The sequence below is a fragment of the Agelaius phoeniceus genome, chromosome 7, assembly GCF_051311805.1.
Source record: "Agelaius phoeniceus isolate bAgePho1 chromosome 7, bAgePho1.hap1, whole genome shotgun sequence".
Classification (NCBI taxonomy): domain Eukaryota; kingdom Metazoa; phylum Chordata; class Aves; order Passeriformes; family Icteridae; genus Agelaius; species Agelaius phoeniceus.
In genome coordinates, this window is record NC_135271.1 from 34,636,080 (window position 1) to 34,661,563 (window position 25,484).

At 40.3% G+C, this 25,484-nt stretch overlaps 1 protein-coding gene and 1 long non-coding RNA gene across 5 annotated transcripts in view; one reads left to right on the top strand and one right to left on the bottom strand.

Annotated features, from left to right (window-relative positions):
• Positions 1-8,775: 8,775 nt before the first annotated feature.
• On the bottom strand, positions 8,776-10,694 carry LOC129122614 (uncharacterized). Its single transcript, XR_008534596.2, has 2 exons — positions 10,372-10,694; positions 8,776-9,912 (listed from the first exon to the last, which is right to left on the bottom strand). It is a non-coding gene; the product is annotated as an uncharacterized LOC129122614 (long non-coding RNA).
• A 71-nt stretch (positions 10,695-10,765) lies between these two features.
• Positions 10,766-25,484, top strand: part of LY75 (lymphocyte antigen 75) — a 43,938-nt gene continuing 29,219 nt past the window's right edge. For 3 of the 4 annotated variants that reach the window (XM_054636550.2, XM_054636551.2, XM_054636552.2), the window contains exons 1-13: positions 10,766-10,902; positions 13,076-13,450; positions 14,316-14,489; positions 14,743-14,907; positions 15,481-15,591; positions 17,240-17,380; positions 18,926-19,114; positions 19,784-19,941; positions 20,768-20,878; positions 22,100-22,188; positions 22,504-22,676; positions 22,853-23,049; positions 24,357-24,499. In XM_054636550.2, the coding sequence (XP_054492525.2) occupies positions 10,809-10,902; positions 13,076-13,450; positions 14,316-14,489; positions 14,743-14,907; positions 15,481-15,591; positions 17,240-17,380; positions 18,926-19,114; positions 19,784-19,941; positions 20,768-20,878; positions 22,100-22,188; positions 22,504-22,676; positions 22,853-23,049; positions 24,357-24,499 (2,120 nt within the window). In that variant the 5' untranslated portion in view covers positions 10,766-10,808. Of the gene's footprint in view, positions 10,903-11,337; positions 11,389-13,075; positions 13,451-14,315; positions 14,490-14,742; positions 14,908-15,480; positions 15,592-17,239; positions 17,381-18,925; positions 19,115-19,783; positions 19,942-20,767; positions 20,879-22,099; positions 22,189-22,503; positions 22,677-22,852; positions 23,050-24,356; positions 24,500-25,484 lie in introns of those variants that run through there. The other variant, XM_077181522.1, reaches the window with a different exon arrangement.

Here is a 25,484-nt window from a genome sequence, read left to right on the forward strand (position 1 = left end):
ATGTTACAGCATTAGCAATCTGTCAAAATCCATGGTACTGTTTATAAAAATAAACTAATTGAAGGCAAAGTGATCTCTAGCACTATTTGTGTTTGCTCAGGCTTTGTTTTCATGTCCAACACTTGTGTTGGACCTTGTTTTGTTAGAATAATAAAATATACTTGGACTTGGAATCTCCACTAACCTTTGCTTTTAAAGTCAAGACTCTTGGCTTCCCTTTTGCTCGTTTCTAATTTGCCATCTTTGTCACATCCTCTCGGGCTGGGCTCGTGGTTATAAAAGTGTGAGGGAGTAAAGGTTAAAGATATATACTAGGTTTAACAAATATGGTTATTCTTGCCATAAGGATTGACTTCTGAAGTTAGTGTTTGGTTCATCCTATTTTAAGGTAGGATCTCAATTGCATTCCATATTTGTGCTTGAATTAAAATCAATATACTTTTAGCACTCTATCTCTCTGAAGACTTCAGCTTGTCAACTCAAGGGCTGGGTCTGTGAAGGGAGCATAGTCCAGATGCTGGACTTTATACCAATAAGCAAATATTCAACAGTTCACTATAAGAACATGAGTCAGACTGTGCTCCACTAGTAGCAGTACTTTTTCATGGGGAAACAGAATAGGGGTACATAAATTTCAGTTTGTACTCTAGTAAATATCTCAGTACTTTGAATGAAGTGCATCAGCTCCAAAAGGAGACACTGAGCCCTTACTTTAACTTGGTAATTATTGAATTAATCTGGATCAATGTGGATTCAGATTCTAAAAAAGGGATTGCATTTGAGTTTTTAACAGCAAATATGCTCAAACTGTTGTGTATGATTAAAAAGGGGACAACAGCATTTTCTCTTTCACTGTTTGGGAACTTTCCTAGGGCACCAGTTCATTGACAGTTTAGAGAACAGTGAGGAGCTGAATGCACAGATTTCTGTGAATGTATTGGCAGAAAAAGGGAGACTAGAGAAAATGTGAGCCTGCTGCTGAGTGAGTGGGGTTGGGGTAACATAGGATGCAGACAAGTCAGAGATATTCAATGCCTTCTTCACTGGTCTGTAGGATTTGTTTTCAAAAATCCCAGGCCCTGAGACCAGTGGGAGCATCTGGAGCAATGCAGGCTTACCCTCAGTAGAGTACATCATAACATTCAAACAAACTGGACAAAGACAAGTCTGTGTGACCCGGGGGGCTTCATCCACAAGCACTGAGGGAGCTGACAGATGTCATTGCAAGGCCAGTGTCACGTATCTTTGAAAGGTCACAGTGATCAGAGAAGGACTAGAAATTCAATGCAGATGCCATATCTTGCTTCAAGGAGAAGAGGGAGGATGTGGAGAACTACAGGCCAGTCAGCCTTGTCTCAATACCCAGAGAGGTGTGGGAGCAAATCATTCTGGAAACTATTTCATAATATATTAAGGACATGGAGATGGTTGGGAATCATCAGTATGAATATATGAAGGGGGGAATTGTGCCTGATAAGCCTGAGAGCCTTCTGTGATTACATGACTAGCTTGGTGGACAAGGAGAGAGCAGAGGACATTAATCGTCTTAACTCCAGAAAGGCTTTCATCACTGGCTGTATCCTCATTAACCAACTGCTGACTAGATAAGTACATAGTGAAGTAGATAGATTGAAAACAGGCTGCAGTGCCAGGCTCAAGAGATTATAATCAGTGGTGCAAAATCCAGCTGGAGGCCAGTCACTAATGATGTACTCTTGAGGTCAATACTGGGGCCAATACTGTTGAACACCCTCATTAATGATCCTGGATGATAGAACAAGTGCACCCTCAGCAAGTTTGACTCGAAGACTGGGAGGAGTGGCTGGTACACCAGATGGTTATGCTGCCATTCAGAGGGATCTTGGCAAGCTGAATGGATCAGTTGAGAGGAATCTCATGGAGTTTAACAAAGGAAAATGCCAAATCCTGCACCTGTTGAGTAGTGTCCCCACACATATTACAAGGGGCTGAGGGCCAACTGGCTGGGAAGTAGCTTTACAGCAAAGTATCTGGGAGCCCTGGCGAACACCAGCTTGAACATGTGCCAGCAGTGTGCTGTGTCCTCCTGGCACAGCTGGCCAAAAGTATCCTGGGCTGCATCAGGAGTATTGCCAGTAGGCTGAGGCAGGTGATAGTTTCCCCCTACTTGGCATTAAGACAGATCTGGAGTGCTAGATATCCATATCTGGATTTCCCAATGTAGGAAAAATATGGTTTCACTGGACTGAATCCAGCAAAGAGCCACAAAGATGATTATGGGACTGGAGTGTTTGTCATGTGAGGAGTGGCTGAGAGCTGGAGGAGAGAAGCCTCAGGGAGATATTATCAATGTATCTAAAGATTTAAAGTTAGAGAGAGTAAAGATGAAGCGAGACTCTTCTCAATTGCATTCAGTGAAGGAACAAGAGGCAATAGGCACAAAGTGATTCAGAGGATATTTTTTTAATAAAAGAAAAAAGGTGGTTTTTTTTTTTACTATTGTGACCATCAGAGAGATGTTCAGAGACATTGTGGAATCTTCATCCATAGAGATATTCAAAGTGCAAGTGGAACCAACCCAGGGCACTCTGCTCTAGTTGACTCTGCTTTAAGCAAGAGGGTGCACTAACTGATCTCTTCAGATCCTGTGATTCTCTGACTTAGGTACTTTAATTTATTTTAACAGCATCTGAGTATTTCTATCAGGTTCACTGTTTATAAAGAGGTTTCTGATGCTTCCAAAGTTTTGCATGCTGATGGGACTTAAATTGTGGGCCACAGGTTCCTGCTGGGTCATTTAAATACTGCCTATGATAGATCCAGCCCACTTTGCATGGCCATTCTGCATGGCCAAACTGTTTCACTTTGAAATAAAAACAAATATTTAGAAACTTATGGACTTCATAGAATGAAGTGCCACTGCTTAAAAGAATGTATATAAAAATAGATGGTTTAGTACTATGGGCATATTATTGCTTCCAAAAAAGAACAAGAAATGTAGATGCATTCATTAAAGTAACAGGACTATTTAGGTAAACATCAATTAAATAGATCACTAATCAGAAATCTACACACACTTCATACTATGAACTCTTGTTTAGTTTTTGTTCGGTTTGGTTTTGTTGGTTTTTTGTAATTTGGGTATATTGAGAATTAAGACACATACAAATCAAAGAGTGATAATAATACTGTTTAGGGATTTTGCTGAATATACAGTGTTATTATACTTTTCATTTTTCTCTTTTTGACATTTAGAAATATAACTAGAGTTACTCATGCAGCTTTATAAAGTATGTGTTCCAGAAGCTGCCATAAAGAGCAGCATTACTCCTTGACAACCTCAGGAAAGGAAAGAGAGTGGGCTTTGCTTTTTCAAAGCCAAGAGCAGGTTCAGCTTGGACACAACTAATCATCTCTACAATAGAAATATGTAACACACAGAAGTGATCTCTGAAGTGACCAAATCCTGAAGTCCGTCTAACTTAAAATCTACTCTGGAGTTTTGCCTAGAGGCTCATTACTGGTTAGTCTGGCAGAGCACTGCAGATGTGAGTCATGAGGGATTTGTGCTGCTCTGTACTATCTTCATCCCTCTCATTCTCCCTCGCGCGTTCTCTGTCAAGCACATGAAACCAGCTCACCAGCAGTACTTGTGCAGTGATGACAGCCTGATAGCAGTGCCCTCACAGTCTCTCCCTGATTCACCCATGGTATCAAGCACAGACAGAAGTCTTATAAGCTCATTTATATGCACTGTCCACCCACTAACTTTATCTCAGGTTGTGTGAGTGTTGAGTCACAGACAGGTAGTTCTTGTTCAGGTCCCAGCTGTGGGTAATAACAAAAGCTATTTCAGTCTCACAGAAATAATGACTAAGGTACAAATAATTTCCTTACAACAAGGGCCCCTTGAATCAACAGAAAAATGCAAAAAGCAAGTTCTTGTGAGGAGGACTTGCTGATTTGTTCACCCAGCAGGAGCTTTCATCCAGATAAAGAGATAACTGGTGGACCATATCAACCAGGTCAGTCTTATCTGCATGCTTGCAAACCTCATCAAAAAGCTGTCTAGAGGCCTAGATGGTAAATACTACATTTAGAGAAGATGCATTGGCACTGCCCAAATAGATCATATTTATCCAGGTGCACATGAATTTTATTCTGGATTGCAGTTTCTACTGCTTTGCCTGCTACTGATGTGAGGCTTGCCAGTGTTTTCCATCATGTCACCTCATTTACCCTCTGGAATCTTCTTTATAGAGATAGATGTCAAGTGTCATACTGCCACTCTCCAGACCACAGGCACATGGCAAGTGTGAAGAGAAAAGTAGGTCCATTTGTAGGCTCTCACTCAGTGCTCAACACTGCCTTAAAAAACTCAGATGTCTGCAGATTTGTTACTTTGCCTAGTTTGGTTTGTAGCTTTTCCCAGTTAGCACACTTTCAGGACAAGTGTGTGCTGACTCTCAAAAAGAAGAGTTCAAGTATGGGGATCATCAGCTTATTCCAGTGAACATATGCAAATAGATAATTTAGCTTTGGATAATTTAGCTTCTCCTCTTTTTTTGCCCTGCAATTGTCCTTTGATTTGTCAAAATCCAGTGGATTTCTTGGTCCTGATGTACCTAAGGCAAGATTAAACGTTAGTCTGGATTTGTTTTGTGAGTTGCTGCTCACAGTTTTTTATTGTTCTTTCACTGTGCTTTTCATTAACGTGTGATCCTTGGTTTGTGATCCTTTCTGTGGTTTAGCATTTGGAGAAGATATAAACTTCTGATTTCTAAGAATAATCTACCCAGTGGTGAAGTTATTGTGCCCACTTCCTTTTGCCAGTTCTCAAGACTTTAGTAGATGGCACACACTGATGCTGTGCTGTGCATCCTTCAGGGGGTTCAGCTCCACTGGTAAGAATTTGCTGTTCCTGCAGCTGCCTTTTGTTTCCTCTTCACAAGCTTTCTCACTGCTATGTCTCTCTCCCTTTTGAAACTGGGTGCAACTGCTGTGAATGCTTGGCCTTTGTCAAGCCTCTGGGAATTCTGAATGTGAACACAGGAGTAGAAACCATGAGCTGAAGATGTAGGTCAAGATCTTGCACATAAATGAGGACCAAATGTGGGGCTGCATCTGTTCTGTGGCTTCCCTGTCCCACTGCTCTGGGAAGCAGTATTGATGGAGTCTGATGTAGCCTGTGTTACATAACAAGGCTGCAGTGTCCAGACAGCATGGAGGTTACATGAAGTACAATGCTGGTTACATTTCCCACCCTCTTTGCCCATCTGATCATTCTCAGTGTGCTCTCTCTGCCCTTCTGGTCAGGCAGGCAAGTGAGGGACTCAGGACTACATGTGCTTAAAGGTGACATTTTGGTGCTTTGGCATTCTGTGCCACCTGCCAGGTTCCTGTTTTGTTTACTTGATCTGCTTACAAGATCACATTAATAAATTATATGTATATAAATATATAATTATAGATATAATTATAGAAATATAATTATAAAAATATGATTATATAAATATAATTTCAATATCCCATTACCAGCAGAGGTGACTCCTACCATTTTTGTATATTTTATATTCTGGTGCTAAAATGTCCTGCATGTGTGTAGCATGTCATTGTCTTTGTCTAAGACCAGACATTTGATTTCCCTCCACTTATTCATTAGATGTTTTATAATTATTACAGAGGTATGTGTTGTTCTGATGTTTGTTTCCTCCTTCATTTCCCATTTGAAAGGTATTTTATTTGTTTTATTATTTTTTATTATTTTATTTAGGTTTTTTGTTGTGGTTTTGTTTTGTTTTGGTTTGGTTTGGTTTTTTTTTTTTTGCTCTGTGGCCTCTTCTGCACTCAGAAAGGCACAATTTCCAAACTTTTGCTTATGGCATACTGAACTGTGTGTTCTCCACTCCTGCTGCTACTCAGTTTATATCTTAATCAATCACAACCTTTAAACACCAGCAGCTTAGCCCTCAGTGAGTTCACTGTTTCTGTACAGACCCTTTTTATCTCAGAAGTACTCCCAAGCTCAGATCAATCTGGAATTTTGAACTTTAAACCATTCTCTCATCTACTTGTTGAAAGTTTGCTCCTTCCTGGTCAAACATAAGGCAGTGGGGGCATTTTAGAGATTGCTATTAGTCAGGAATGAATTCTGCTTCCAAAACATGTGAGACCCAAAACTACAGGCTATGTCCCAGCAATTTTAGGTAATTCTGCTTTACATGTTTAAAGAACAAAACCAAACCAAACAAAAAACAACCAAACAAAAATCAAAACCAAAACCAGCCCCTACCAACACCTTTCAAATTTAAAATTAAAAGCTCTTCTACCTGAATTAATTTTTATTTGCTTCAAAAACATTTTCCAAATGATAACTGATTTTCTTTTAAATCCTTCAAATTATGCTTTCTGCAACAAATATAACGTGGTACAAAATATCATCTTATTTGCCAGTTCCCACAATCCAAATTTAAGTAATAACCCCATACTGACACAGTGACAAGAGAGAACCACTTTTGAGGAGATTGAGCATACAAACTCTGCCAGTAGACCTACTAAACCAAGGCACACTTTCTGTTGAAAATGCACAGTACAGATGTCAGAGACCCTTTTTTAAAGTGTGACAGAAGAATATCATTTACCACTTACAATTTCAAGCAGTTGTTTCAATGTTAAAGTACTGCTTATATTATTTTGTCGTTGTTCCAGAAGCACACAGAGATCCTAACAGGAGTCAAAGCTAAACCAATACCAAGAGAAAGACATTCCTTGCTCTCAACAAACATGCAATGTGGATGTGTCCACATTTCTTTCCTTGTCTTACTTCCCAAACCTGTTTCTAGTATTTCAGTGGGCCTGAATATGAAGATTTGAATATGCATTGGGGCAGAGCTGAAGGCAGCACTACAGAAGTTACCACTGTCACATTTGAGTGAAAAAGGAGGTTGATATTAGAAAAAAGATCTGGAATTCCTTTATTATTTCTGAAAGCTATCTACCACATGCAGTAGAAGAAACAGAACAGTCTCTAAAATGCTATAATAACATCTAGGTATTTATTATGAATGGTGACACTTAAAGAGAATAAAATGTTAGGGTCCCTAGCAATAATAAACCTTTCAAGCACAACAAAAGCCTCAAAACTTTGGAACTCATGCCAAAGATGCATACAGAGATTGTAGAAGAGATGTAAGAAATATACACAAACTCAGCTGAAAGAGCATTTGATTCAGCTTAAGTTTACTGTGCAATATGACAGTTTCATAATGAGCTGAAAGGTTAGGCCACTGCAACTGGAAACAGGAAATTTAGAGCAACAAGGGAAAAAAGCCATCTTCCTTTGTGTTCGCTTTTTGCTGAAAGCAAAACATTCTTTGATGTTTAAAAATAATTAACTCCTCAATATCCATTTAAAAAAAAACAAGGCAGCAAACAAAGTAAGTGTCCATGAAGAAAAGACCATCCAGGTGGAGTTAATGCAAAGCTTAAGTTACTGCTTAAAGACCACTCTGGTTACAGTCTCTCTTTATCCAAATCAGTTGCTTTTTAGTGACTTTTTTCATAGCCATGCATGGGATCAACTCCATCAAACTAAACTTGTGTATCTGTCAAAAAAGAATCATTTGACTTTTAGCTGCATTTATGGTAAAAGTTGCAATTGTCCAAATTTCTTCTCCATTAAACTATCTTTAAACATGTCCAGGGCTGATATTTTATATTATTAGTAGGCACTTTACTCAAACCAGAGCCATGTTCTAATATTAAGCTTAGCAGCAGAGTCTAGGTAGCACTGAAATCTTTGTGCGCTGGCTGCTTTGTGGGTACCATCACTTTCTTGGAGAGTCCTCTCCCTCAGGAAATAACTGCTCCTGTAACTCTTGTAAGCCTTCATGTGACTGTTGGGTTTGGTCTGGTTTATTTCTTTTTTGGGGGTTTGTTTGTTTTTTTAGTTTGTTTTTGGTTTTGTTTGAGTTTTTACTTGTTTGTCTGTTTTGGGGTTTTTTTGTTTTCTCCTGTAAGGACTTAGGTATTGTAAGCACCCATGTTGCAAGGTTAAAAAGGCAGTAAATAACCAGTGATCCCTGTTCAGATGTCCCAGTCTCAAAGTCATTGCTGGAGGAAGCAGAGAAAAGCAGAAGTTACCATCTCCAAATCCTCTTTCTATTCTCTTGAGATGCTGTAGGCAGCAAATCCTTCTCCACCATTCCCTTTGTGCTCACTGGCACATGTGCATGCACCCAACTTAGCCAGAAAAACTGGATTGCAATGTGTCAAATGGAAAAGGAGGAAGGTTGCTCATGCAAAGTATCTGTTTCATGTGGTGAGCAGAGCAGAGATGGGGTGGAGATTTATGGATAGATAGGTGTTGACACTTTCTACAGGCGTTGCTATTGTTAAAAACATATGGGCATAAGGGCAAAAAATTATCCTTTGATAAGCAACAAAGACTCCTGCTAGAAATACAAGACTCTTAGTCATGATGTTGGCACCTTGAAAGGCTTTTTGTTCAGAAAGGCAAAGTAGTCTTCTTGGAAGCAAAAGGCTGCTGTGCATTACTGGGAGCTCTGTGGTTGGGCCCTCCTGTATCTGAAATTCTGTATTTGGTTATCTCTACAGGCATGGTTGAAATTTGCTCAGCTATTAGCTCTGCTTTGAAGTGAGCTGTAGGTATTCATGGGGATATATAATGCTTGTGAATTGCAATACAGAAACTGCTCACTGATTATGCTGAGTGATAATGTGCAGCTCACATTAAATGCAGAAGCCTCATTAATAAAGGATAAATCCTATAAGAAGTAGGGTTACAACTCTGATAAGCTTTAATACAAACCCACTTTTTCAACAAGAGAAAACTGTATTAGAGTTCCATAGGTTATCACATGACATACAACAAATCTCATTTTTTCCTGCATGTTCTTTCAAAAATTTTGGTTGGTTGGTGGGCTCACCAGGACTGTACATTTTGTATCTCCTCTTAAATTAATGTAAAACAGAATTTAAGTACAGGATATGTACATGAACCCAAAACTGAAACTAAGAGGCACCAATGCAAACTGCAATTTTTCCTATTCTTGGCCATTCTTTAATTTTTGAGCCAGGATCAGAGTTTGAGTCTGTACTATCAAAGATAATATTTTATAAACCAATAAACAAAAAAGGAGCTGAAATCAGAAGTATCTGAAAGCATATGTTACATATGTTAAGATACCTTAGAGAACCTCCCCTCTATTAATACACATATTGCTGATATATTTGTAGTAACTTGGATGCTGGTAATTTCAGAATTGCTGGTATGTTTTCAGTAAATATGCACTGCATGCTATGAGTTTCAAAGTGAAACTCTGCTACTAACCATTCCCAAACTGGGACAGTCAGTGCATTAATAATAACACACATTTGGAAAGATTGATGGGGACTCAGGGTTCACACCTGCTTCTTGTTTTATTTAAAAAGAGCCACGCCATCCCACCACATATTTAATTTTAGTTTCAATGGCTTGCTTTTGCATCAGGGTCACCAGAGGGGAATTTCTGCTTTCCATTCTCTGTGTGGATTCTTTAAAGCTTTGCTCTTCCTGAAAATGAATTATTTCTGGTAACACAGATTCGATTTTGCTACGTCTACAGACTCCTCTCTTCCTGGATCTGACTTCTGACTTTTCAAATAGCTCCTGCCTTGGCAGCCATGTGCAGTTTCCAGCAGGAGAGAACATTTGTTAACTTGCAGGTGTCTGTTTTTGTTCACTGCATTTCCAGTCAATTCCCAGCCGGGCATACCTTCAAATCCTGTGTCCCCAGGACTACACATTCCTACATGATGGGCAGCCTGGAAGCATATAAAACAGACTGCACATTGCATTTCCCATCTTTATGTAAATTTAGTATTTCTTTCCACGAACAATGGTTCTTCCAAGTCTAATCAAAATGGATTTTCCTAGAAAAAAAAAGTTTATTTCTTGTGACTTTGCAAATCGTTTTTTTAAGCAGCTGGAGCTTGAGGTATACAACCTGTCCAGGTAAGCATTGAATCAGACAGCATGTAGCTATGAACTTGATTTCATTTCACATCGTTTCTGTCAGTTTTGCCCTTTTTCTCTTTTCCTCCTTCTGGCCGCCTGGTTCTTGCCATGTACAGGTTAGTTGTGTAACACAAGTTACTTTTGGTTTCTGTTGCAAAATTTTTTCATCAAGTTACTCGGCACTGATGCGCAGCGCCGTCCCCTCCTCGCCCATCCCCGGCAAGGCCAATTGCCATTCCGCAGCTCCTGCCGCGGCGATGGCCCCTGGCCCCGCGGCCAGGGGGGATCGAGGATCGCAGCGTCATGTGCATTATTTGTACCATTTGAAATGTTTTACTTCTATGTGTTTGTTAATTTTAGATTATTCTATTCACCTTTTGCCTTTTCTTCACTTCTAGCAGTTTAGCAGTTACGCGTTCCCCTTTTCCCCCAGCTGAGCTTCTAAGTTTTTTGGGGGTTTTTTTTAGTTTTAACTTTTCTGACCATGCGACAATTCGATCTTCTTTCCAGTTTTTCTTCGGGTTTTCCACTTTTTTTTTTTTTTTTAATTCCTTTATTTTTTCCCCGTTTACTTTCCCTCTTTTTTCTCTTCCTCCCCGCCTTTTCCCTTCACCTTCCCTCTCACGTTGTCGCTCGCGGCTCCACAGCCCCGCTCGGGCCGGGCCGGCCCCGCCTCGCCCCAACCCCGGGGGCCGCTTTCCTCCTGGCAACAAGTGACGCGCGGGGGGCGGCCAATGGGCGGCGCCGGTGGCGCGGCGCTGGGGCACGGCGAGCCCGGCAGCCCCGCGCAGCCTGCGCGCCGCGGGGCACGATGGCGGGCGCCGGGCGCTGTGTGCGCGCCTGCGGCCTCGCCCTCGCCCTCGCCTGGCTGCTGCTGTGCTGCGCGGCCCGCCGCCACCCCGCAGGTAAGCCGGGCGCCGCCGGGCCGAGCGGGAGGCGGGTGCGCTGCGGGAGCGGAGGGTCCTGGAGCGCCCCGACGGGCGCCTGGGCGGGTCAGGGGGCGGCGTGACGGGCCTTCCGCCCCGGCGGCTCCTTCGGGCGCTGCGCTCCGCGGCACAGTCCGACTGCGTGGAAACAACCTGGGAAACTTAAAAGGAGAAGCGTAGAAGGCAGGAAAAAGTCCCGGACCTCCCTCTCGGACCGTGCGCTTGGCCTGGGGCGTCGCGAAAGCCGCCGGCGGCCGCGGCTGCCACGTTCCCGGTGCCCGCGGGGCCGGGCCGCGGCCTTTGGCCTGACAGCTCGGGGCCAGCGGGTGCCCGAGCCCCGGCAGTTCCCGGCAGCGCGCTCCGCCGTCGCTGTTATCCGCCGCTGTGTGCGCAGCGAGACAGAAAAGGGAGCTCGCCTTTCCCAGCAGGAAGCAGGTGGAAAAGTTTCACGTTGAGCAAATTCTTGTAAGGCGCAGCCGCTAGCCTAGTCAGAGCTTCTGGGAAACAAGCTGAGCTCTTCGCTAAGTTGCACCTCGCATATTTTTTTTTATAACCTATGATAGTAACAGGCTCAGGTTGGTAGCTGAAGATGTCACTAAAATTTCATGGCCAGAGCATTGAACTGGAGTAATTATTAATACATTCCTGCCAGAGAGATTTGGTGAGACAGTATCAGCGGTTTTTCCAGGGAAATTTTAAAAAGTGATTTTCCACTTGGCATTTGCATGAGAGTTGTGGAGGAAGAAGTGAAAGAAGATGTGAGAAGAGGCTAAAAAGTTGTTACAAGAAATAAAAAAGAGTGAGAAAGACATGAGGGAAGAATAAAAAGCGAAAGCAGATAAAGCGCAGGGTTAAAGGATACCACGGAAGCAGGTTTGGTTGTTGAAATGTCTTAGTTAATAGGCTGAAAGGGACAGTTGGTGTTGGTATGCTCCTTAAAAAAAAATCACTTTAGTAGGTGGGTGACTTACAGATTCTTCTTTACAGTGTGATCAGCTAGGTACTATTTAAATACTGTTTGGCACTTACACAGTGGAAAATTCATGGGTATACTGGGAAGTAGTGGTAAAATTCACTGCATTAACATCACTGAATATTTTCCTTCCTGTTCAGCCAAACCTTTTAGTAAGTCGTAACAGAAAAACGCAGTAGGAATGTGATTGACAGTGCATTACTATAAAATACAAAATACTACTCAGCAGATTCCTTATTTAAGCAGCAGAATAATAGCCCTCTGGGTCTGGTACAGCCATGGTCCATTTCAGCCTGATTAGTGAAAGTTCTGTACTGTGGAGCCATCTTTATTGTGGCATAGAAATAGTTTTAGGGCATTTTTTCATGGTCTGCTTAAACCTACTGCTGCTTGTAAGAAGTGTTCTTATACTGACAGAGGTGTTAGCTTTTCTTAGTAGGGTGACCCATATGCTTTTTAAATGGTATACTGTGCTTTATCAACTTGAATTTTTCTCTTTAATCACAAACTATGCCAGAACATAAAATGAAACTCATCACAACTGAAAACGAAACTAGGGTCCCTATATAATTTTTTAAATTATACTCCTAATCTGTTGTGTGCTGTCTTTGGTGGGACATTCATCCTAAAACTTTCTCCTCATAGCAATGCTAGTTAACTTAGTAGTACTGCAGCTGCACCTACAAACTGGTTCAAATGTAAACTTTTCATGTTGTGTATGATATAGAATATACAGTTTAGGGAAAAAGTGCTTAGTAAGTTAATATTATTATTAATTATATTTTATGGTGTCTGTTGTGCGCGTTACTGTGTTTGCAGATAGGCATGAAGACAAGATTTTTTACCCAGTAAGCTTGCAAATTAATCAGGGGCTGATGCAATCAGTATATGTTAAATATAGAGGAAGAATTCTTATTACTAGAATTGGACTTAGAAGCCTCATTTGTCTCTCCTCATTTTATAAAGACTTGGAAAGAGGTCTTTTTCCAAAGAAGTTAAGACTCACTAAAGAGCAGGAAAATTCACTGAATGTGGCTTCTACAAAAGAGGGGGTTTTACATACGAACAGCAGTTGTGGTACTTCTCTGAAGGCATTGCTCAGAATGTGATTACCCTTTTAAAAATGAGCTTCCTGTGAAAATGATACTGAATCATAGCCATATGTTTGTTCTTACACAGGCAATGATGTTTTTACCATTCGCCATGACAAGCAGAACAAGTGCATACAGGTTAAAAACTCGCTGATAGTCATAGATGACTGCAGGGACACGAGTGAAGCTTTATGGAAATGGGTATCCCAGAATCGCCTCTTTCACCTGGGGTCCAAGCAGTGCCTGGGACTTGATATATTCACCAAATCAGTGTCTCGCCTGAAAATGGTGGATTGTAACTCAGAATTGATGCTGTGGTGGCGATGTGCTGATGCTTCCATCATTGGTGCATCTCAGTACAAAGTAACTATCATGAATAACTATGTGACTGCAAGCATAAATGCAACAGACCAGTGGAAAAGCAACAGTTCCTCCAGTGATATATGTCGGTATCCCTACCACGGTAAGTTTGCACTTTGAAGATTTTTTTATTTGTTAAGGGCTTTTTGAGTATGTCTGAGCCAATAAGTTCTTAAAATTAGTTATGTGAAAAGATTGATCAGTAAAGCAATAGAATGTTGTGCTCTAGAGAGAAACTTCAAAGGTTTTTAATAAAAAATAAAAGCACAACTGCAGAAATTTTGGTACTGAGTGGCTTTCTTAGCAGGTTTAAATCCCCCCTTCCCCATGTTTCAGTGCAAACCTATTTAATTATGAAATACCAACCACCTTCTATCAGAACTGACACTGCCCTCCTCACCATGATGGGAATTTTCCTGTTAGCAGGGTTTGAGGATGTTTTCTTTGCTGGTAGGCTACACAGTCAAATTCAGAGCATGCTACCAGCTGACAGCCTGCTGGCCTGTGAGCTTTGGTATGGTAGTGTGTGCACTTGCCATGGAAGCCAGTCTTGTCTGAAATCTCATGCTTCCTGGAAGTAGTGGTGAACATGTGCTTTGCCTTTTCCCTCTCCTGTATGTGTTGATTGTTAAAAGTCTTCATTCTGTAGGACTCTGCAAAGCACCTGGCTTTCAATAGGACAATGAATTATCTCTATCTTACCAGGACGGGGGAGACAAGTTTCTGCTGTTTCTCAGAAGAAAATGTACAGAAAAAGATTTCTCAATGTATTTAGTTTTTCAGTTCTGGCATTGCTGTATATTATCTGTAACAAGAAGATATGGTATTTTAAGACCACAAGTGTGATTTGCATGCATTAAGTTACCTGTGTCTGTACAAGAAGTAACACTGATTTGCTGTACTTTCCGTGTCTAGGAAGGGGAATGTATTTACTTTTTTTTTTTTTACTTTTTTTTTTTTTTCTGCAGAGGTCTATACCAAAGATGGCAACTCTTATGGTAGACCCTGTGAGTTCCCCTTTCTGTACAACAAGGTTTGGCATCATGACTGCATTCAGGATGAAACTCACACGGGTGGGAAATGGTGCGCCACTTCTGAAGATTATTCTCGAGATGGAAAATGGGGAATCTGCTTACAGCCAGGCACGTTGGGTTTCTAAATAGACATCCTAAAAGCATTTTGTCACTTCTCTGATGTACAGCTCCACCTTGGTGTGGCTGTTAAGCTGTGTCAAAGCTTTTCTGTTGCAGCGTTGGCTTAAACTGCAAGTATTAGTGATGACCAATATAAAAACCAATAGACTCTACATATTATATTCAAAAGGTTTTCTTTTGAAACGTTCATAATGTTTCTGTATAGTTGTAGTTACAAGTACCTTCTGCTTCTTTTAAACAGAGGATGGTTGTCATGATAGCTGGGAACATGATCCAGGGTCTGAAAATTGCTACCAGTTTAATACACAGTCTGCTCTTTCTTGGAAGGAAGCTTATATTTCATGTCAAAGGCAAGGAGGAGATTTACTTAGCATCCAAAATGCATCTGAATTAAGTTACATACAAGGTAGGTGTAATTATTCACATATGAATACTGGGAAATCTTTATAAAGTGGAGGCAGCACTTTAGTTTCTGTCCTAAATCTCTGGGTCAAAAGTTGATTGTACTTCAAATATTTTGGCATTCATTTGTGTAGCAAAACTAAGGTACTAATCTCATTTTAGGGAGTTATTTAAATTTGTTTGTATGATTTCCTTATAGCAGCTAGATGTTGTTCATATTGTTAATAAGGAATATCCCCAAAACATTAAATACAGGCCAGAGTGGCAGTTGTTATTTTAGCAACATGTTACTCTCTTGCTATGAAATTGTCCTCCCTGATGTTCAGTCTTGATGTGGAGAAATTACCCAAGTGCCTTTGGGACTATGAAACCAAAGGAGAAACACCTGATGACACTGGGAGGGAAGACTTGTGTGGGTTAATTCCTCCTCAGTTCAAGAAAGTTTGCATGCCCAATTATATTAGCAATCTTTCTTTCCTGAAATGCATGCCATTTCAGAATGCATTTTCAATTTAAAGAAGACCAATAAAGGATGAGCATTTTATACTAACTGTTTTCTTTAAAAAAATATCTCTAGGCAAGGATGACATTGCTGAGGTCTTCTGGATTGGCTTAAATCAACTGGATGTTTCTGGTGGTTGGCAGTGGTCAGATCACAAGCCTTTGAATTTTCTCAACTGGCATCCAGGTACTGATATTTCTGATGGTATTGACAATATTCTCAACAGTAACTAGTATTACTTTTTTTTCTTTCTCATTCCACTTTAAGAAGCATCTTTTCCTCCTAGCCAGGAAATATTTCTGTTCTCATTTTATATTTACAGCTGATTAGGTTAATAAATCTCTAAAAAGGTAAAACTTAAATAGTATTTTTGAAGTCCATTTTAGTAAAGTATCTACAGCTTTCCTAGCTGCTAAATTTCTCCTCCCATTGACAGAATGACACTGATTTCCCTCAGATATTCTGATTGTTTGTGTTCATGCAAGGGCTGATGTTATTTAGAAGCTTAACTTGGGTTTTTAAACTTCAAGGTTGCCTAAATTTCAAGGTGAAGATGAAAGAAGTATAAAATCCTTGAAAAACCTTTTTTAATTACTCCAGAGGTGCTGATAAGATTAGTGAGACTATTTGGAATTTCCAGGATTATTTTGTAATGTTCTCACAAATATTTTATGAATCTATGTGTATATGAGAATCCCAGAGTCATAGTCAGGAATATTGAAGCTAATGTTGTTCTGTCATTCAAGCTGAATTTGAGCTTTTTCTAGGTGGAATTCTCTTTTTTCCTTTAGTTTCTAGAACAGTGCTGAAACTGGAATTCTGTGAAAAATTGAGAAGTGGTTTCTGTTACTACTTTGATAACTTGGCTAATAAATTTCTGTGGGATTTTCCAAATGTACTCTGTCTTTTGGAAAGGTTGAGAACTTTACTGCTTGTACTATGGACTGCACCTTTTTCTGAAGCTGTGACCACTCTGTGGGACTGTAATGCAGAGCTAGAGGCCTGACTATCCTGAGATACAGTGGCATAATTTAGTCTGCAGTCATGGCAGACATATTCATGTCTACTCCTCTCGTGAAAGTATTTACTGGTGCCTTACAGGAATTTTGATACCTGCAAGTTGAGCCCATTACTTTTTCCTTTCCCTTTTCCCCTCTGAAAAGACCCTGTCTCTCTGTTCTCTTTCATGGAGAACTGAGGTTTACCCTGAGCTTTTTTTCTGTGAGCCTGAACTAACCCAGTACAGGGGGAGCTGAGGTGCTCTGTGTAGGTCACAGCATTGAGGCTCAAAGAAAAAGTCAAAAAGTTCCATTGGAAAGGGGCTCCAGGGGAAGCTGAAGACTGCAAAAAGGAGTTATTCTCTGTGCTGTTTCAAATCTGGGGCCTTGTCTAAGGTTTCTGTTATGGTAAAGGTTATGGTTAGCATTGAGAGAAAGTGCAGAACTGTGTTTGGAGTGGGTGTGGAATGGGACTGCCAAAGGAAACTGAGGGCTGCGAAAACGGCTCTCCCCTGAGATATTTCTAGTCTGGGAAAGTGCTCAGCCAAGGGTTTCTTGTATTGTAAATAGAACATTCCTCCTGGTTCTATGATTAAACATTGGAAAAGAAGTCAAGATTCCTTGATTCTGAAACTTTCTCTCTAAGAGAAAACATCCTGTGGGACCTGTGCTAGGACAGCTGCCCTCAGCTGATGCAAATTATGTTCTTCAAATACAAGGTGCCATACTGTCCAGAGTCTTATTCCTGTATTGAACACCAGTAGTGAAAAGAAGCAGTCACTGCCTTACTGTGTGATCACTTGTGCTGTTATGTTTTTATTTGTTCCTGTCTATAGATGTGCAGAGTTCATCCCCACTGGATGGGCTGAGTTGTGTGGTGATGAATGCTGCTTCAGGGCAGTGGCAGAGTTACCACTGTGGGGCTCAGCTTCCATATGCTTGCAAGAAGTCACTCAATGAAGTTTCAAGCGTTCCAGGTAGGACAGTTTGCATTTTTGAGTTTTGTATGTTAATGCAAGTATAATGTTCACTTATGGAATCATTCTTTTCCCTCCCAAGCCTTTTCAGGCATCTCTGCCAAAACATTTTCACAACAGCTTTGGTTTTTTAGCAGAGCAGAAGCAAACTCTGTTTCTTCAGTGTCAAGATGATGCATCACAAACAGTTTTCATTTTTTGCAGCTTTCTCATTCACACATAAAGCATTTTGCAGCAGTCCTGCCCTTTTCATCACATTTTCCTCCATGGCTTGTGCCTTCTTTCATGTATTACTGAAAGTCTGGAACTGGCAGTTGCATCCCAAACCTTTCCACCTTTGCTTTAAGCCCATTTCTCTTGCTCTTGGTGTGTATTGACATGAAGTGGGACTTACCTGGGTCTTGGATCCAACTCTGTTAAATTCAAATAGAAGCAGTCAGGTAACCTTACTGTCCTCTGAAACCAGGCCAAGCACTGAAAATCAGAGTGCAAGAGTTGGTAGTTTGCTCAGTGTGTAATCTTTACCGGACCATAACAGCTCTTACAAGATAATAATTCCTTTATCTCGACCTACACACACAGACAGAGGCCTTCAGTGTTTACAGTGACATGTAACTGCTTCCATGCTTTTGGCCATTTATCTACACCTGAATGTCCAACCCTTCCCATGGCCATGACCTGTTCTTCTATGCATGCTTTGGCCTTACCCAGTTCCCAGGGCTCTCCTGCAAAAACTTTTAGTAAAAAGTAATTGTCCTTGAATGACAGGGAGGTCTAGAGGAGAAGGGGTGTGGAGTATCTCTGGCTAAGGCATGTTGTCTCTAGCTTCCCCTGAAGAGGTGTGTGCATTTGAGGAAGAGACAGTAATCAGTTTAAATTTAACTGAGCTGGTTCAAATTTTGCAGTGATACTCTGAAAGCTAGTTGTCAGTTAACAATTCTTGTCTGTTCTCTGGCTCCTCAGTGGGGTATGTAGAGTTATTACCAGTGTTTATATAGTGTTTTATTTATTAAAAAACAAAATTCCTGTGGCTGGAGTATTTTATAGTGTGTTTTGAACCAGAAAGGCTATTAGTATATACCTTTTCAGCATCCAAAAACTAGTTAGAATTCTTGAATATCTTGAGAAGAAAAAAAATATTTAAAACTAGGCATTTGTTGAGTTGTGTGTTTCTTTCCTGCAACGAATCAACTTGATTAGTATTCAGTTGCTTTTGAAATCTTGCTTACAATTACTTTTGAACCTTTCACTTACACTAAGACTAGCTTAATGTAATGCACTCCTGCCTTTTGCTTCCACTCCCACTAACTTCTTTCTCCTTCAGTCTACTTCATGGCCCCAAAATATTATGAGTTCTCCTAATGCTGTATTGAAGTCTATTTGTTTGGCTAAGCTGTGACCCTTTCTTTCATGAACGGAGCGATATGAACACATTCTGATTGCTGCCTTCTGGCTATTTTCAAGGTGCTGCTGACTTTAAAGCTAACCCTTTGCACTAGGCAATGTAAGACAAAAGCCTCTAATTCCATTTCTCTTCATTATTAGAGTTTTGGAGACACTTGGATACTCGCTGTGATCCGGGCTGGCTCCCCCACGATGGCTTTTGCTACATGCTGATAAGCAACCAGGCACCTTGGAGTTCAGCAGATGAGTTGTGCAAAGCAAATAAGAGTAACCTCATCAGCATTCACTCATTAGCAGATGTTGAACTGGTTGTTACAAAGCTCCATAATGGTGAGTTGGGGTAGTTGTAAAGGTCAAGCACCAAGTGCTGCACACCATAAATTACAAACTGCTTTCCACGTTCTAGCATACACTTGTCATAACCTCTATCTTTTAAGAGTGGGTGTTAAAGCTGAGCTTGTACCCAGGCTAGTGTTGAATGTTGCTGTGCAGATCCAGGCCCCCTGTGTTAGGACTTGTTCTGGTTCAGTCTAATAATTTATTTATTTACTGAGCTAACCTACTTCTAGATTTGTAATGCTTTGTGCTTAATTTGCTCATTCAAAGAGAGTGGTAGATAGTTGGGTCAATATTTTGACTGCTGAGTCACTGCACTAATAAATAGTACCGATAGTGTTTGATGTTATGTCTTTGCATACACTCTAAATTTGGTTGAGGGTACTTTGGTTTTTTGCTTTCTTGTGTGTTCCTTATTTCTGTTTGTTTGTGGTTGGGTTTTTTTTTTCCTGTTTGTTCCTTCTCTGTTAAGCTTACTCATGGTCATGTGACTGTAAGTTAAGAAACGAGACGACAAACATATGGTCTCTTCTCACTGTAATAGTATCGCTATACTGCTGCACGGTATGATAAAAAATTTATTTTTTTTTAATAACACATTGCTTTCCTGTTAGTTTGAATATTCTATTGAAACAAAAATGTTGTCCTAATTTTAAATTACAGATGTTGAAGAGGAAATTTGGTTGGGTCTCAAGAATGACGATGTGCCAACCTTGTTCAAGTGGTCAGATCACTCGCCTGTGGTTTTTACCTACTGGGATCAGAATGAACCAAGAGTTCCCTTTAACAGCACTCCTAACTGCGTGTCATATTCAGGCAAGGTAGGAATACACTGTTGAGTTGGGTTTTTAGTTGGTATTTTTTCATCGTAGTAGAGGGAACATTGGTGTGTGTTAAAATCAAGGAGGGGATAAAGCAGCTAGCTGATCTTATTTCTGGAATAATCTTTAAAATACATTTTTCTACAAGCAAATTTCTTAGAATTATTTAGCTGGAACTTCGTAGCTGTATTCTGCAAAGAATGGAAGAAATGACTCCTAGCTCTGAGACTAACACATTGTTGGCCAGACTGTATTTTGGGTTACTGTATTTGTGCATGTCTCTGGCAGAAAGGTGGGAAGGAGGAGATATCTGTGTTCAGTCATCTCCCAGACCAGTTTGGGTCACCCAGTCTGAGGATGGAATGTTCTAAAAAGGGTGTTGGTGAAGGAAGGAGGTCACTGAGAGTGGGAAGCAGGCTGTATCCCATCCTGCAGATTCATTGGAAAAGTGGAGCATGCATTTGCCTGCTGTGTCAGCAGCCTGGCACTGGAGTTTGTGCTCAGCTCCTCTGAGCTGTCTCTGAGCTACTTCCACATTACGCTGAGCACACCTCCTGCACCTATTCCCTTCCTAATCTAAGAGAGTTTGCACCATCCTGACCTTTTCTTTCCTTTCTGGGTGTGATCCAGAATCCTCCCATCTGTATGTGTGTCAGCTTTCTCTCTCCCTTCCAAACATGTACCTGTGCGTATAATCCAGGGCATCCCACCCAATATCTCTACTGGAGGCATTTTGGCTTTCTCGCAATGGAAACAGCCCCTGCAAACACAGAAATTCAAAGATGGTTAGAATTTAAAACATTTCTTTTTCCTTTCATTCTTACAGCTGGGACAGTGGAGGGTCAAATCCTGTGAAGAAAAATTGAAATATGTTTGCAAGAAAAATGGAGAGATTTTGAATGAAACAAAATCAGATGAAAGTTGTTCATTGGAAGAGGTAATAGGAAGCTTCTATTTCTTTTATTGTCATTTAGCTCTGAAACTTGCTTGAAATCATTTACTTCCTCTACTTCCATTTCTTTCTTGTCTGTTCAGTAAAGTCTGTGAAACGTTTTATCTGAAAAAGGACATTTATATAGCATAAACCAAATTTCACATTCTTCTAAGCAGGCTCAGGATGTATTATCAGTTTGTTTATTGATGAAAGTATTATGAGTTTGGACCCAGGAGAGGTTGTGTTTCATTTATTTATTTATTTTAAAGAATTTGATTTTATTAGAAATATTATTGATAACACCACTTGTTCTGTTGTTTTTGCTCAAGTTATGTTTTAAAATTTAGAATAAGCACGTTGCAACGTAAAGATATGCAGAGATTGTTAACTGGGATTATGTTTCTTGCACTTCACTGGCTCTCATTTTTGTTCTATGACTTGAATTAAGGTGGGGGTTTTTTGGTTTTTTTTTTGGTTTTTTTACAGTACAACATCTTATTGCTTAAATAAAGCTCTTGTCTTTTGAGCTAGCTTGGGATGGTATTGCTAGCTATTTCAGAGTTACTTGGTTCAGTTTAGTGTGGCATATTGCTTGCAACAGGAAAGATGTTTACCCCTTATCTTTCTTTCTACATGACCTTTTTACTCTGTCTTTTCAGAGACTTCCAGCACATAGAGTTACAGCTTTCTGTGCTATTCAGACACCGGTGGCATTGCTAGGCTAGAAAAGAGTTAACACATTAATGGTTCTTGAAATTTCAGTGTAAATATGGGGAGAAATGTTTGAACAATAGAGAAATTTTGTAAGTTCACACATTTTGAGTATCAAGTATTTTTCTCAGAAGTAAAGAGACACTGGTGTATGCCTTCCTAGTATTCTTGTGTTTGAATCCTGGCGTTGGTGGAACAGCATGAAAACTCCTATTGTTTTGAATAGGACTGGGCTGTTGCCCTTGTGTTTCTCTGTAAATGCAATAGTGGTCAGAAGACTCTGGCCAGGCAAGCTAAAACAGTGGTGTATTTTATTCCTGTGGCTGCATTATTTTTTACAACTGTGAATCTGAGAGTTGATGATAGTGGACCTTGTGTGCGACACAGTGCATTTCTTTCTTGTATATGCTGTGCCAGCTTGTGGGCACCAGCCACTGTTGGCAATGATTTATTTTCTCCTGTAGGTAATGCCTAAATTAGGTTGTATAAATGTGGGTTTTGTTCTCTAACCAGGGATGGGAGAGACATGGAAACTACTGTTACAAGATTGATAAAATGGAAGTTTCATTTGGAGCCCAGTGCAATCTTACAGTGATGAACAGGTAAAGCACATTTGTAATTTATGAGCAAATTAACATTGCAATCCTGGAGATAAAATCAGAGATTAAAACTGTTTTATGATAACTAATGGTTTATAAAGAAAATGTAGAGAGAGAATTGCTTTTGCCAAGAACTAGAAATGTGTAACAATGGTAAAACTACAATGTGAAACCTTTCTGGAAGTATGAGAATTCCCAGCCTGCTGACCCCATGTTGAATATGGGACTTCCTGGATGACTGTTTGAACTGATTTTTAAGTTTTCTCAGTAGTTTGGTATCTTTAAAATATTGACTCTGATTAATCTGTGAATTTTCAGATTTGAACAAGAATTTATTAACAGTCTAATTAGAAAGCACACAAAAGTTGAAGAAAAATACTTCTGGACTGGTTTGCAGGATATCAGCCAGTCAGGAATATATTCCTGGGGTACAGTGAATGGGGAAACACCTGAAGCTGTGGCATACACTAACTGGAATTCCATGCAACCAGGTAAATTTGAAAACTAAAAACACATAAAAATACTGTCCTTTTCTATTGAGCAAGCACTGGAGTACCGTGTTACAGAACTCCAAGCATGCAATAAAGTAGTAATTCACAATTATGTCAGGTTTTTTTTGGAAACCAGCCAATGGTTTTAAATGTGGTTTTGGTGGCTCTAATTTTAGAGTTTTCAGGAGGATGTGTGGCCATGTCCAGTGGAAATTCTCTTGGAAAGTGGGAAACTAAGGATTGTAAAACCACTAAAGCATTTTCTGTCTGCAAAAAATATATTGGGAAGCCCAAGGAGCCAGAAGTGCTCCCAAAGCCAACTGATCCCTGTCCCCCCGGGTGGCATAATGGATCCGGCCTTGCCTGCTACAAGGTAAAATGTTATTCCTGTTTGATGTTAATTGCTGATTACTGTCCTGGAGGAAGTGAGTGATCAGACATTTTGTGGGCATAGCAGTTCTTGAGGGCATTTTCAAGGTGCTCTCACCAGGAGAGGGAATTGGTGTTGATTCAGATTGACTGCCTGTAGATTAGATACTGCCCTGCATCATCCTCTGCCACTCCTGGAAGGTGCATTGTGCCTCTTCTGTGGGCAGCTGACTGGGGCCACAGCATTGGCCCTGTCCTGCTGCCCTCAGGCATGCACAGACACCTGGTTAGGGAAGGAAAGCACTTTGCATCACCTTCCCTTGCCCTTTTCCTTTCTGTACTCCAAGAGTATGGATAGGAGAGGTAGGATTTTCTCTATTTTGAATACGAATATATAGAAACATTCAGCCTCAACTGTATTTTACTGTTTTGAGATGACCATTTGAAGCAAGCAGCTGTGCTGTTTAGCTGGAATGGCTTAAATAAAATTTTATTTAGAAATGCAGGGGTTTTTCCCTTCTATTAAAAATTAAATCAAGTTAAAACTGAGGCTGTTCATTGGATTCATTATTTTTTGACTCAGTGTCTGCAATGAACTGTTTCTTGTAAACAGCTCTTATAGCAAAGTGGGGAAACCCAGCTTGAATAACAAGGGTGTGGGGAAGCACTCTGAAGGGATAGGTCTGTGCTGCTGTGCAGCATAGCTGTCCCATAGCTGATGGACATGACAGCTGGCCCTGGCACATTCTCCACAACTGCTGTTGACCAAATGCAGCATGTCTGTGCAGAGAGATCCAGCTGATGGAACTTGTCTTGGACTGAAACCAAGGGGATCAAGTGGATGTGTTAGCTGAGGTGTACGAGCCAAACTTGCACCTCAGATGCATACAGGTTTCCAAGGGTGTGCCAAAGAACTTTCTTCATGCATAGCACTTAAGTGAGACTAGTTTAAGTGAACATTAGGCTTTGTAGTTCACCATAAATTTGAAAGAACAACATCCCTTAAAACTTACAACTTGACTTACAGTTATGGAATGAGCTAGCTGGTGGTTTCTAAAATCTTTCTGGTAAAGAACAGCAGAGAAAGTCTGTCATGTGGAATATGTTGTGTTTGAAACAAATTTTGTCAGCTAAACTTCAGAGTCTGGCTGCTGTCAAGCAAACTGAAAGAAAAAATGTTAAAAAGTCAAGTCATTTCCCTATGGAAATACCAGTTATTGACTCTCAGGTGGCCATATTTTAGTAGAACAGGAGTGTTTTAAAAATACTGCCTTGTGTCATTTTCTGCTCTGACATTTGGCTGTTGTGAAGTTCTTCCATAGTGAAAGAGTGCTGCGAACCAGGACCTGGGAAGAGGCAGAAAGGTTCTGTGAAGCCCTTGGAGGCCATCTGCCTAGTTTTAGCCACTCAGAAGAAATTAAGGCACTTCATTCTATCCTGAGGAAAATGATCAGGTAACAAACTAGCCATGTCCTGAAGTTTTGATTCTGCAGTGGATCGCAAATGCTGCTGGTGGCCACAAATGGCAAATACGAGATAGTGTGTGACACCTGTGTTTCCCACAGAACACTTTGATGTGGCATTTGAACTGCCTTGCTGGAAAATGTCACAGGAGTACAGCTTGGGCTGATATTTCACAGGGCTAGAGGCAGCACAGGAAGAGAAATTTATGTAATAGAAAATGCTCAAAGCTCAAATCTAAGTCTGTTGTTACAATAAATTATTCCTTCTCTGTGTTGAATTTTGGCACACCTAGATGGTAAATGTACCTACTCTTTACTGGTACATTCTTTAGAGATGAGTTATTATTTCAGTTTTTCAAACACATCTCATTTTTATTCATGAAATGCTTCCTGAATAAACTGGGTGCTAACTTTTGAAAATGTGAATAATGTAGTGTCCAGCAATCTGGTTGGCACAGATCCTATTTGGCATAGCTACACTGACACTATATGGGCATTAGATGGGTGTGCTGACTGTTCTGGTATCAACAGATTAAATGCTAAATAATTTATGAGTTTAAAGCTTTATTTTTAATCAAATGAACTGTCACTGCAAAGCTTTATTGGGCATTGGTGTGATGTCAGATCCTTGTGTAATATGGTTTTTTTGATTGACAGTCTGTTTTTTCAGAATTTTTTGCCTTCTAAAACTCAAATGCTGCTAGTTATGTGATGTAAATTTTTTCATCAACAAACTAAATTAGGATTATTGCAGAAGCTGCCAGCATACAGCAGTGATTAAATTTTTAGACCTGATGACTGAAGTGGTGCCTTCTTGAGAAGCCAGTGAACTTTTTTTAGAAGTGCACAAGTCATGAAAATTACTCAGTGTTTATGTTAATAAGAGACAAAACCAAACTTGTATGCTCTATATATAGATAGCATGGCTTGTGTAAAATCCACTTGTAATTCCTTTGCTAAACTGGCTGAAGTCCCA